This window comes from Aotus nancymaae, unplaced genomic scaffold (genome assembly GCF_030222135.1).
Source record: "Aotus nancymaae isolate 86718 unplaced genomic scaffold, 86718_ANA_hifiasm-v0.15.2.pri h1tg000021l, whole genome shotgun sequence".
NCBI lineage: Eukaryota > Metazoa > Chordata > Mammalia > Primates > Aotidae > Aotus > Aotus nancymaae.
The window spans coordinates 22,914,630-22,928,782 of record NW_026988433.1 but is presented as its reverse complement, the minus strand read 5'-3'; the positions used below and the strand labels follow the sequence as shown (position 1 = coordinate 22,928,782).

Below are 14,153 nucleotides of genomic sequence, written 5' to 3'. Positions count from 1 at the left end.
AAAATAAAATAAAATAAAATAAATCAGCTGGGCGCTGTGGCTCACACCTATAATCCCAGCACTTTGGGAGGCTTAGGTGGGCGGATCACCTGAGGTCAGGAGTTCAAGACTAGTCTGGCCAACATGGTGAAACCCCCGTCTCAAAATAAATAAATAAATAAATAAATAAATAAATAAATAAATAAATAAATAATAAAATAAAATAATAAAGTAACCTTAACTTACTGTAGCTTTCTTGGCCAAGCATGGTGGCTCACGCTTATAATCCTAGCACTGGGAGACCAAGGCAGGCAGATTCACAAGTTCAGGAGTTCAAGACCAGCCAGGCCAACATGGTGAAACCCTGTCTCTACTAAAAACAAAAACAAAAAAAAAATTAGCTGGGTGTGGTGGCACATGCCTGTAATCCCAGCTACTCGGGAGGCTGTGGCAGGATAATTGCTTGAATCCAGGAGGTGGAGTTTGCAGTAAGCCTAGATGACACTACTGCAATCCAGCCTGGGCGACAGAGCAAGACTCTGTCTCAAAAAAAATTTTTTTTTTAATTTTTAAAAAAGTTTTCTTGGGCCGGGCACGGTGGCTCACGCCTGTAATCCCAGCACTTTGGGAGGTGGAGGCAAGTGGATCACGAGGTCAAGAGATTGAGACCATCCTGGTCAACATGGTGAAACCCTGTCTCTACTAAAAATACAAAAAATTAGCTGGGCATGGTGGCGCGTGCCTGTAATCCCAGCTACTCAGGAGGCTGAGGCAGGAGAAATGCCTGAACCCAGGAGGTGGAGGTTGCGGTGAGCCAAGATCACACCATTGCACTCCAGCCTGGGTAACAAGAGCGAAACTCCGTCTCCAAAAAAAAAAAAAACTTTTCTTACTTTATAAACTTTTAATTAAAAACATATATATATATTTGACTTTTGTGGCTGGGCATGGTGGCTCACCCCTGTAATCCCAGCACTTTGAGAGGTCCAGGCAGGTAGATAACGAGGTCTGGAGATCGAGACCATCCTGGCTAACACGGTGAAACCCCATCTCTACTAAAAATAGAAAAAATTAGCCAGGTGTGGTGGCACATAGCTGTAGTCCCAGCTACTCAAGAGGCTGAGGCAGGAGAATCACTTGAACCCGGGAGGTGGAGGTTGCAGTGAGCTGAGATCCCGCCACTGCACTCCAGCCTGGGTGACAGAGCGAGACTCTGTCTCAGAAAAAAAAAAATTGACTTTTTTGTAAAACAGCTTAAAATACAAGCACATTGTATAGTAGTATGAAAATATTTTCTTTCCTTATATCCTTCTTTTATATGTTTTTTTCTATTTAAAAAAAATTTTTGCCAGGTGTAATGGCTCATGCCTGTAATCCTAGCATTTTGGGAGACCAAGGTGGGAGGATCACCTGAAGTCAGGAGTTTGAGACCACCCAACATGGTGGAGACATTTTGTCTCTACTAAAAATACAAAATTATCTGGGTGTTGTGGTGCACATCTATAGTCCCAGCTACTCAGGAGGCTGAGGCAGGAGAATTGCTTGAACCCGGGAGGCAGAGGTTGTAGTGAGCCGAGATCCCGTCATTGCACTTCAACCTGGTTGACAAGAGCAAAACTCAGTCTCCAAAAAAAAACTTTAAAAAAGATTTTTTTTATTTGAGACAGGGTCTTACCCTTGTCACCCAGACTGAGTGCAGTGGTGCCATCATGGCTCACTGCAGCCTCACCCTCCCAGTCTCAAGCAGCTCTCTCACCTCAGCCTAAGGAGTAGCTGGGACCACAGGCACATACCACCAAGCCTGGCTAATTTTTATTTATTAATTTATTTTATAGGGGTGGGGTCTTGCTATGTTGCCTATGCTTGTCTCAAACTCCTAGGCTCAAGTGATCCACCTGCCTTGACCTCCCACAGTGCTGGAATTACAGGAGTGAGCCACTGCACCAAGTCTTTTCTCGCTTTTTAAACTTTTTTTAAAAAAACTAAGACACAAACACACACTTAGGCCTACACAGTATCAGGATAATCAGTATCACTGTCTTCCACCTTGAAACATCTTGTCCCACTGAAAGGTCTTCAAGAGCAGTAACATACTTGGAGCTGTCATCTCCTATTACAATACCTTCTTCTGGATGCCTCCTGAAGGACTTGCCTGAGGCTGTTTTACAGTTTACTTTTTATAAGTAAAAGCAGTACACCCTAAAATAACAATAAAAAGTATCGTATAGTAAATACATAAACCAGTAACGGTAGTGGCTTATTATCATCATCAAGTATTGTATACAGTACATAATTGTATTGCTGTACTTCTATACAATTGACAGATTGGTTTACACCAGCATCAACACAAACACATGAGTAATTAGTTGCACTATGGCATTATGATGCCTATGATATCACTAAAATGATAGGAATTTTTAAGCTCCGTTATAATCACATAGGACTGCCATCATATATGTGGTCCGTTGTTGACTGAACCATCATGCTATGCATGACTGTACTTTTAGTATTTCTAGGTGATTGTAGCAGGAGATTTTCAAATTATTGCATTAAAAATATTACATTAGAAGAAACTTTGAAACACTTAAACAAAACAAAATTTAAATATCCTCCGCACCCACTCCTGATAAAGAAACTACTTAAACAATCTGAACTCAAATTCTGACACCACCTTTTTTTAGCAGTATAATCGTTGGCAAGGTACTTGGCCTCCCTGAACTTTCTCCAAGCATTATATGGTGGTATTATGAGATTTAGTTGTCAGTGGTACATTTTAAACATCCTAGAATGCTTTACGAAGTTCTTCTAATTAAACTCCTGCCTACGTGTTCAGCCTCCTCTCACCATTTCCCAGAAATAAACCAGCATAGGCCAGGCGTGGTGGCTCATGCTTGTAGTCCCAGCACTTTGGGAGGCCAAGGCGGGTGGATCACCTGAGGTCAGGAGTTAAAGACCAGCCTGACCAACATAATGAAACCCCATCTCTACTAAAAATACAAAAATGAGCCAGGCGTGATGACACATGCCTGTAATCCCAGCTACTTGGGAGTCTGAGGCCGGAGAATCACTTGAACATGGGTGGCAGAGGTTGCAGTGAGCCAAGATTGCGCCATTGCACTCTAGTCTGGGCAACAGAGTGAGAATCCATCTCAAAATAAATAAATAAATAAACCAGCATAATAAACTACTTGTAAGTTTCTTAATTATTTTTATTCTCTGTAGCTTCCAATCCTTTAGACATAGTGTTCCTTTTTTTTAAATACTCTCTTCCCCTTGTTTATTTTCCACCTAACTGTTCTTACTAATCCTCTGTGATTAGCTTAGATATCAATTTCTCCAGGAAGTTGTCCCCACTGATCTCCAAGCCTGCATTAGGTTCCTGGGAGTCCTGTGTGCCTTCTGTAACACCTTGTGTTTTCCTATCATAGCTCTCAGCAGCCTGTTTACTTGCCTGAACGTTACTTGAGAGGAAGAATTTTTGGCTGTTTTATTCACTGTTGTCTCCCCAGCTCCTAACAAAGAACCTGGCACACAGCTCAATACATGGTAGCTATTATTCTTATCAGCACCTTCATCTATCATAATTCTCAAATGTCTGGTTGTTGTATAAATAACTCTTAAGTATGCCAAGAAGCTTAGAGTTCAATTACAAGACTGACAAGGGCATGCATTGTTTCAGAGCCATGTTTGGGGCCTTTGTTTTTCACTTATTCAATCATTTGCCCTTTTTATACCAGGAACTAACCCAGGAGTATGATGAAAAGAAATCCCAGTATGATAGCTGTGCAGCAGGCCTCGAAAGCAATCGGTCCAAATTAGAACAGGTAAGAAGAGAATTTTTATTTTAACAATTTAGCAAAAACTACCCATGTGTACACCTGTAGTCCCAGCTACTCGAGAGGCTGAAACAGGAGGATCGCTTGAGCCCAGGAGTTTGAGGCTACAGTGAGCTATGATCACACAACTGCATTCTAGCCTGGGCAACAGAGAAGACTCTGTCTCTAAAAAAAAATGTTTGAAATACTCCCATGAACACACATTTACATTAATGTCAAAAGATTCCCAAATCTTTGTCATCATCTCCCAAGTCTGTCTCCTAAGCTCCAGAGATCTTTATTTCTTTAAACTTAATTTGTACACACTGAATTTTCCATCTGTACCACTACCATCAAAGTGCAAGTCTCATTATCTGCTGTCTGGCCTCCCACAGTAACATTTTACCTGTTCTCTTGCTTCTACTGTTGCTCTCCTAAGGTTTATTCTTCATAGGGCAGCCTAGGAAACCTGTTTAAAATTTTTGCCACCCTTCATTGGCTTCTTGTCGCACTTAAAATAAAATCTGACCTCCAAACTATGGTCTGCAAGGCCCCACCTGCCTTATGAACTTACGAGCTTCAGCCACTCCGACCCTCTTCCTGAACTTCAAACAGGCCAAGCTTGTTTTCACTTGTGGAATTTTGCATGTGCTCTTCACTCTGCGTGATACACTCTGCTCCTAACTCTGCCTTCCTCTCTCCTTTTCATTACTAGGTCTCAGCCTCAGTATCACCACCTCTCAGAGATCTGTTATCACCTGATGTTACCCACTCTCCTTCCAAACCTGGCCCACCCAGTCCCTCTATCACATTCTACTGCTGAATTTCCTTCATAGCACTTATCCCCATCTCAAATAACCTTCATTGTGTTTCCTTGTTTATGTTGGTTTCTTCTGCTTAAGTGAAAGCAGGGAACATGTCTGTTCACTGCTGTCTCCTTAGCACTTAGGACAGTGCTGGACACACAGTAGGTGCTAAATAAATGTATGATTGGGCCAGGCGCAATGGCTCATGCCTGTAATCCCAGCACTTTGAGAGGCCAAGGCGGGAGGATCACTTGAGGCCAGGAGTTCAAGATCAGCCTGACCAACATGGTAAAACCCCAACTCTACTAAAAACACAAAAATTAGCCAGGCGTGGTGGCACGTGCCTGTAGTTCCAGCTCCTCAGGAGGTTGAGGCATGAGAATCACTTGAACCTGCAAAGAGGAGGTTGCAGTGAGCCAAGATCACACCACTGCACTCCAGCCTGAGTGACAGAGCTATACTCTGTCTCAAAAAATACAATTGAACTTGCAGGTTAAAGAGTGATATGCGTATTCTCTAGAAAAAGATTATTTCCTATTGTGCTAGAATAAACAAAGTTAAAATTACAGAAGAGAAAATGACTCTGATGGTAGTCCATTGTTGTACATCTAAAGTCATCGCCGCTTTATCTGTCTCATTCTTTCAACAATGTCTAAAATTATGTATTATAGGAAGTTAGAAGACTCCGTGAAGAATGTCTTCAAGAAGAAAGTAGATACCATTATACAAATTGTATGATTAAGGTAAGACAAAGTAGATTAAAAACATTTCTGAAGTTTTGTCTATATCAAAGTCTTCCCTAAAACTTAAGTCTTTCTATTTAGAACCTAGAAGTTCAACTTCGTCGTGCTACTGATGAGATGAAGGCATACATCTCTTCTGATCAACAAGAAAAAAGAAAGGCAATTAGGCAAGTAATTTTGTTGTTTTTATATTGAGATACTTCATATTTTCACCTATAAAAGTTTTATAAATAAGATAAAATTATATACATTTAGAGTATTTAAGTGAGTAGACACTAATATATTATTTAGTACTAAATCTTGCTAAACATCTAGATATTTCAGCCCTGCTAAGTAAGAATGCATAAAATTTTGTTTCTTTCTTGCTTACTTTTTGATTGTGGTAAAATATATGAAACATAAAATTTGCCACTTTACCCTTTTTTTCTTCTTTTTTTGAGACAGAGTCTCGCTCTGTCACCAGGCTGGAGTACAGTGGCGTGATCTCGGCTCACTGCAACATCCAACTCCCTGGTTCAAGCGATCTCCCAAGTAGCTGGGACTGCAAGTAGCCTCAGCCTCCCAAGTAGCTGGGACTACAGGTGCATGCCACCACACCCAGCTAATTTTGTATTGTTAGTAGAGATGGGGTTTCACCATGTTGGCCAGGATGGTCTCAATCTCCTGACCTCGTGATCCACCCCTCAGCCTCCCAAAGTGCTGGGATTACAGGCATCAGCCACCATGCCAGCTCTTTTTTTTTCTTTTTTGAGGTAGAATTTTACTCTTGTTGCCCAGGCTAGAGTGCAATGGCATGATCTTGGCTCTGCACAACCTCCGCCTCCCAGGTTCAAACGATTCTCCTGCCTCAGCCTCCCAAGTAGCTGGGATTACAGGCATGCACCACCACACCCAGCTGATTTTTTGTATTTTCAGTAGAGACGGGGTTTATCCATTTTGGTCAGGCTGGTCTCGAACTCCCAACCTCAGGTGATCCACCCGCTTTGGCCTCCCAAAGTGCTGGGATTACAGGCGTGAGCTACCCCGCCCAGCAAAAGCTCTCTTTTTTGTTTTTGAGACGTGTCTCACTTTGTCACCAGGCTGGAGTATAGTGGCGTGATCTTGGGTCACCGCAACCTCCGCCTCCCGGGTTTAAGCGATTCTCCTGCCTCAGCCTCCCGAGTAGCTGGGATTACAGGCACCCACCACCATGCCTGGCTAATTTTGTATTTTCGGTAGAGATGGAATTTCTTCATGTTGGTCAGGCTAGTCTCAAACTCCTGACCTCAGGTGATCCTCCTGCCTCGGCTTCCCACAGTGCTAGGATTATAGGCATGAGCCACCTCGCCCAGCCCACTTTACCCATTATATATATACATATATATATATATATATATATTTTTTTTTTTTTAATTGCACTTTCGGTTCTGGGGTACACTTTACCCATTTTTAAGTGTGCAATTCATTGGCGTTGATTACATTCACAACATTGTACAACCATCGCCACTGTTTGTTTACAAAATTTTTCATTATTCCAAACAAAAACTCTTGTAACCATTAAGCAATAACTCTTCATTCCCCCTCACACAGGAATATATGTAATTTTATAATTGCTTTGTCATAAACAGTGAAGTTGGTCTCTTTTTAAAGTCCCATATGGCCTAGACTCTAGTCATCTGCGTGCTAGTCAGGCAGTGTGATGACTGCATTTTAGCTGGAAATTGTGTGATTGCTGTGTGCCAGTCTTCAAAACAAGAAGGATGTATAAATACTGCTTAGTCCCTATGTGGTGATTTTTTTTGCAATCCCAGCTTGTGGCATACTGTAATAAATCCTGCCTAAAAAAAAATACATTTATAGTTGAATTGCTAGCTGTGATAAAATGCAGCAACTGAACAAGATAAGCTTTCTTTGCCCCTCATCACAATTCAAATGTTAAATGTTTTGCTATTACTATCCAGTAAAAATTCAGATAAAATGTAGGACTCACATTTATTCTAGATTGCATTGAGATTTTGAGTGGCATGTACATTAATGTTATAAAAAGAGGCCAGCCATGGTGGTGGGTGCCTGTAGTCCCAGCTACTCAGGAGGCTGAGGCATGGGAATCACTTGAACCCAGGTAGCAGAAGCAGGGGTTGCAGTGAGCCGAGATTACACCACTGCACTCCAGCCTGAGCAACAGAGTAAGACTGTCTCAAAAAAAAAAAGAATCTAAGAAATAGTGTCTTGCAGAATCCGAATATTTTTTTCAATGTAATGTACTAGAATGCAAGCCAGACTGAAAATACTGTATAAATAGAGCAGTGTTTTTCCTAAATACTCCAACATATTAAACTAAAAATGTACTTATTCATTTTCTTCCATTGAATGTAAACTTTGTTCATATAACTCTATATAGCCGCCGGGCATGATGGCTCACGCCTGTAATCCCAACACTAGCGCTTTGGGAGGCTGAGGCGGGTGGATCACCTGAGGTCAGGAGTTTGAGACCATCCTAACCAGCATGGAGAAACCCTATCTCTACTAAAAATGCAAAATTAGCCGGGCATGGTGGCACATGCCTGTAATCCCAGCTACTCAGGAGGCTGAGGCAGGAGAATTGCTTGAACCCCGGGAGGCGGGAGTTGTGGTGAGCCGAGATCGAACCATTGCATTCCAGCCTGGACAAGAGCAAAACTCTGTCTCAAAAAAAAAAAAAAAACTATATGACCAATGATAAGAAATGAGAAAAGTTAAATTTGTTCTTAAAAAATAAAAATTTTTAGAAATTAAATTCTATAGGGCCGGGCGCAGTGGCTCATACCTGTAATCCCAGCACTTTGGGAGGCTGAGGCAGGCGGATCATGAGGTCAAGAGATTGAGACCATCCTGGCCAACATGGTGAAACCCCGCCTCTATGAAAAATACAAAAATTAGCCAGGCATGGTGGCGTGCACCTGTAGTCCCAGCTACTTGGGAGGCTGAGGCAGGAGAATTGCTTGAACCCAAGAGGCGGAAGTTGCAGTGAGCTGAGATCATGCCTCTACACTCCAGCCTGGTGACAAAGTGAGACTCCATCTCCAAAAAAAAAAAATATATATATATATATATTCTTTCTCCTTTCTACAAACCCCTTCAAAAACAATGTGTAATTTAAGTAAATGGGTTGCCATTGTTTTGAGGGTAGATTAACCAGAAATAGTATTTAACATTTTAATTCTCTTAATTTCCTATGGAATGTTTTGCTTTCTTTTTTTTTTCCTTAAATTACTATTTACTTGAAGAACTAACTATAGATGGGGAAAGAGAAAGAATTTGATAATGGGTTTCATTCTGACTCCAGTAACCTTAACTATATTGCCTAATATATTTTAGATAGATATATTAATTTATAATTTACTTGTATGAGCAATTCATTTGAAGTAAATTGAAAGGAAGTCATTATTTTGACTCCCTAGGGAACAGTATACCAAAAATATTGCTGAACAAGAAAACCTTGGAAAGGTAAGAATTATTATTTATTTTTTTAAATGTGTCTAACTGATTCAGGCTTTCAGTACTGTACATGGTTTATGACTGTATTTTTTTCAAAAGGTTATAATATAGTTTTTTGGGGGAAATTGTTCATTCTTTTTAAAGATGCAAAACTTCCTTAAGGATTTAGTTTTATAGAAATAAAGGCACAGTGGATTTTTTAAAGAAAAAATTATCTGTTTTTAAATCACAAAGAGTTCATGATAATGTTCTGCATTACAGTTTTCACATTATCCTCAGGCTGGTGGCTCATGCCTGTAATCCCAGCACATTGGGAGGCTGAGGCCAGTGGATCAGTTGAGGTCAGGAGTTCAAGACCAGCCTGGCAAACATTGTAAAACCCCATCTCTATGAAAAATACAAAAATTAGACAGACATGGTGGCAGGCACCAGTAATCTCAGCTACTCAATAGCCTGAGGCAGGAGAATCACTTTAACTAGGGAGGCAAAGGTTGCAGTGAGCCAAGATTGTGCCATTGCACTCCAGCCTGGGTAACAGAGTGAGACTCCATCTCAAAAAAAAAAAAAAATTATTCTCACATATCTCTGTTTATGAGATAGGTATAAATTTATTCATTTACTTTATTTAATAAACACAAGTTCTTATTATGATCTAGGCCCTGGTCTAAGTCCTTGACAAACATTGATTTATTTAATACAAACAACTCCTCCCTGCCAGTGATCTGAGGGTAACTGAAATAGGATTGTATGGTTATTATTCTTAGTTCTCTGAGCCACTCCTAGGAATGGTAGAGAGTAAGTTATGGCCTTGACCATCAGGAGTTAAGTGACCAACTGATTAGTTATTATAGTTGACTTCATAAAGCAATCAATTTAACGAAGACACCAGCTTTGCATTCATAGAGGAAAAAAAAAACTATACTTACTAATAATTCAGAGGAAAGATGACCAGTCATCAAGCGGCTTGGCTTCAGTCCTAGGCTTGTGATTCTCAACAAGCCCTCTAATCACTTTAGAGTTCATTTCCTCATATTTAAACTGAAATAGGTAGATGAGAATTTTAAAAATTAAATTACCTAGATGAGTTATAAGATCATCTTCACTGATTTTTAAGTCCGTATTGCATGATGAGGACTGTGTTTCACTATATACCATTTTTTTCTTTTCTTTAATTTCACTATTGAAAATTATGTTTTCTGGCCAGGCAAAGTGGCTCATACCTGCTTGTAATCCCAGCATTTTGGGAGGCTAATGTGGGAGGATTGTTTGAACCCAGGAGTTCGAGATGAGCCTGGGCAACATGGCAAGACCCCATGTCTACAAAAAATACAAAAATTAGCTGAGGGAGGTGGTATGCACCTGTAGTTGCAGCTACTCAGGAGGCTGAGGTGGGAGGATTGCTTCAGCCTGGGGAGGCCAACGCTGCAGTTAGCCAAGATCATGCCATTGCACTCCAGCCAGCTTGGGTGACAGAATGAAAAAAAAATGTTTCTTACCATCATCATATGAAAAATAATTTAACAATAATTATGTAACATCCAATACCTAGTGTTCAAAATATTTCTTTAAAAAAAAAAATAGAATCTCACTCTGTCACCTAGGCTGGCTGGAGTACAATGGCATGATCTTGGCTCACTGCAGCCTTGGCCTCCCCAGGATCAAGTGATCCTCCCACCTCTGCCTCCTGAATAGCTGGGACTACAGGAGCATGCCACCATGCCCAGCTAATTTTTGTATTTTTTGTAGAGACAAAGATTCACCATATTGCCCAGGGTCTTCTCAAACTCCTGAGTTCAAATGATCCTCCCACTTAGGCTGGCCTTTGTATTAGGTTTTCTTTTTTTTTTCTTATTTTGGCAATATATTAGGCAAGGGTCTCACTCTTATCACCCAGGCTAGAGTGAGGTGGTGCAAATTCTGCCTCCCAGACTCAAGCAATCCTCCCGCCGCAGCATCTCCGGTAGCTGGGACTACAGGAGTGCACTACCATGCCTGGCTAATATTTTTGTATTTTTTGTAGAGATGGGTTTTGCCATGTTGCCCAGACTGGCCTCAAACTCCTGAGACAAGCAGTCCATCCACCTTGGCCTCTCAAAGTTCTGGGATTACAGGCACGAGCCACTGTGCCCAGCCTTATTAGGTCTTCTAGGTTTGTAGCATCATAGGTAGGGATTGTTTAGCTGCAATTTTTTTTTAAATATTGAATATGTGTGGATGTCTAATTTCATTGTTCAAATATTCTGAAACCTGTAAATTAAATATTTATTGAAACTTGTCCATTCTTAAAATACAAATGAAAAAATATGGCTTCATTTCAATCTTTATGCATTAATATAGTTTAGCTATTGGTATGACTCAGTAAATTGGTGATGGCAAAGTGATTCACTCTTATTTACATTTTCCTGGTTTGAATCATTATTAAAAACATATGTGTGTCTATCTATGCTTGTACTTGAAGGATAAATTAGCTCCTAGAAACCTGTAAGTAATATTCTAAATAAACTTCAGAAAGCAAATGGTATAGAAAACAATGGAGTAATTGGTAAATAAAGGTGATATGTTCTCTACTTAAAAAAAAAAACTGGCCGGGTACGGTGGCTCACACCTGTAATCCCAGCACTTTGGGAGGCCGAGGCGGGTGGATCGCCTGAGGTCAGGAGTTCGAGACCAGCCTGACCAACATGGAGAAACCCCGTCTCTACTAAAAATATAAAATTAGCCATGCGTGGTGGCACATTCCTGTAATCCCAGCTACTCGGGAGGCTGAGGCATGAGAATCACCTGAACCCAGGAGGCAGAGGTTACAGTGAGCCAAGATTGTGCCACTGAACTCCAGCTTGTGCAACAGAGTGAAATTATGTCTTAACAAAAAACAACAACAACAACAACAAAAATAGACTGGGTGCAGTGGCTCATGCCTGTAATCCCAGCACTTTGGGAGGCGAGTGGATCAGCCGAGGTCAAGAATTCAAGACCAGCCTGGCCAACCTGGTGAAACCCCGTCTCTACTAAAAATACAAAAAAATTAGCTGAGCGTGGTGGCGCGTGCCTGTAATCCCAGCTTCTGGAGAGGCTGAGGCAGGAGAATCACTTGAACCAAGGAGGTGGAGGTTGCAGCGCTCCAGCCTGAGTGACAAGAGCAAAACTCCATCTCAAAAAAAAAAAACAAAACACCTTTATTATGGAAATTTTCAAAAGTATATTTTAATCAATCCATACATACCCATCATCCAACTCTAATCATTAAACTCATGGCCAGCCATGTTTTATCTATAGTCTCATCCAGTACCTGCCCCCAATTATTTTTTTTCTAAATTATTTTTAAGCACATCTCAGCCTTTTTATTATTTTTTCTCATCACATTTCAGTATTTATCATAAACACTCTTTTTGAACATAACCATAATACCATTATCCTACCAAAAGAATTTAACAATAATTACATAACATCCAGTACCCAATATTCAAACTTAACCATGGTTTATTTGTTTGAATCAGGATTCTAATAAGAGTCTATACCTTACTGTTAGCTTATATATCTCTTGGTCTCTCTTTCTCTAGGTTACTCCCTCATCATTTTTTCTTAAGATTTATTTGTTGAAAAGAAAAAAAAAAACTGGTTATTTGTCCTGGTGGTTTTTCAACATTTTAAACTTTGCTGTTGGCGTCAATTAGCATGTTCTTCTGTCCCCAGTATATCCTGTGAATTGGTAGATAGATCTAACAGCTTGATTAAATATGTTTTGGTATTTGGCAAGAATACTTCATAGATGATGATATGTGCTTTTCTCAGGAGACTGTCTTCTTATGATGAAGGCAGCCATTGATGAGCATTTCCTAGATCGATAATTCATAATTCATTAGAAGTTGCGTAGTGTTAACATTCTATCATTCCATCTTCATTTATTGGCTGGAATAATTCTATAAAGAGCAACTTCTCCTTATCTATTGTTTACTTACCCTGAGTTACATTCATATAAGAAAGGTAAAATAACTTCTTGATTCACTTATCTACTGGTTTTCAAAATGATGAGTTGGTTTTTTATCGTCCTTCAAAAGTAATCTTATAACTTTTAGATTGAACATACTTGATGTGTTTTAATCTACTGTGATTATTAGTCCCATTAGTACTCAAATTTGGCCAGTGGAAGCCTCTTGGAGTCAGCTTTTGAATCCTTTCAAAAAAACCCTAGTAGACGTTGATGACTTCTTTGTTTTCTGGTGTGACAAAATGTTCTAATCTCATACTGTACATTTTCTGTCCCAAACCTGAAATTAGCCATTTCTCTAAAGAGTGTTCATCTGTGATTTATTAATAAATGACTATTATATCAATGAAAATAAATAAAAAATAAAAGGAAGCCTTCTCAAAGCTGATTTCTCCATTTACCAGAAAAATAGTGAATTTTGTGTACGTTGTTTCACTTATGGGATACACACCATACTCAAAAAGAATAATAGTAATAATTTTCATGTTTGAAAGCATGTATTTGAGTCAAGTTGTAAACATTCATTTGTATAATACTTTAACTAGAGATTTTTGGGTTTGTAGGATTTGTTATGATTGTCAAAATTGACCTTTTTTTTTTTTTTGAGATAGAGTCTCACTCAGTCACCCAGGCTGGAGTGCAGTGGCATGATCTCCATTCACTGCAACCTCCACCTACCAGGTTTAAGTGATTCTCATGTATTTTTGGTAGAGATAGGGTTTCTACCTGGTTAGCCAGGCTGGTTTCAAAACCCTGACCTCAGGTGATCTGCCCGCCTTGGCTTCCCAAAGTGCTGGGATTACAGGTGTGAGCCTCTGCGCCCAGCCCAAAATGGACTTTCATCCAAAGATTTCATGTTAAGTAATGTACTTTTTTCATATGAAAACATTTCTCTATTTTTTTTAAGTATCTGGAAGGATGCTGAACATACAGAAATATTTCTCAAACCCGAAATCCTTTCAAAAACCCAAACTTAATTGCCGAATCTGATTAAAGATTATTCTTTCCCTCATCCATTGTAATGTTTTCCTGCAGGATCATTGGGAAAAGTGGCAATATAACATCAAGTATATTTAAGCAAGTGAACCAATGACTAGCTCATTCCCCAAATGTCAGGCCATATCATTTAAGACACAAAGCTTCTTAATCCTCAAACTTTTAGAGTCGATCTAAATTTTCAAAGCAAACAGAACAAACCTAGCCTTTTAAAGTGATGGTATAGTCTAAGCCCTCTAAGCCAATATAAACTGGACAACTATAGACCTCCTCAGGCCAGCTGAGATTCCCCCCTTCTATACCACCATCTCCTCCTTTAAAGAACAATGAAATCTGTGATTAGTATTTTTTGTACATTGCAACTGTAAAC

At 39.8% G+C, this 14,153-nt stretch overlaps 1 protein-coding gene across 1 annotated transcript in view; it reads left to right on the top strand.

The window, feature by feature from the left end:
• Positions 1-14,153, top strand: part of IFT81 (intraflagellar transport 81) — a 116,637-nt gene that overhangs the window by 97,394 nt on the left and 5,090 nt on the right. Inside the window, exons 15-18 of the mRNA XM_064379859.1 lie at positions 3,717-3,803; positions 5,272-5,343; positions 5,425-5,510; positions 8,763-8,808. Coding sequence (XP_064235929.1) covers positions 3,717-3,803; positions 5,272-5,343; positions 5,425-5,510; positions 8,763-8,808 — 291 coding nt within the window. The remainder of the gene's footprint in view (positions 1-3,716; positions 3,804-5,271; positions 5,344-5,424; positions 5,511-8,762; positions 8,809-14,153) is intronic.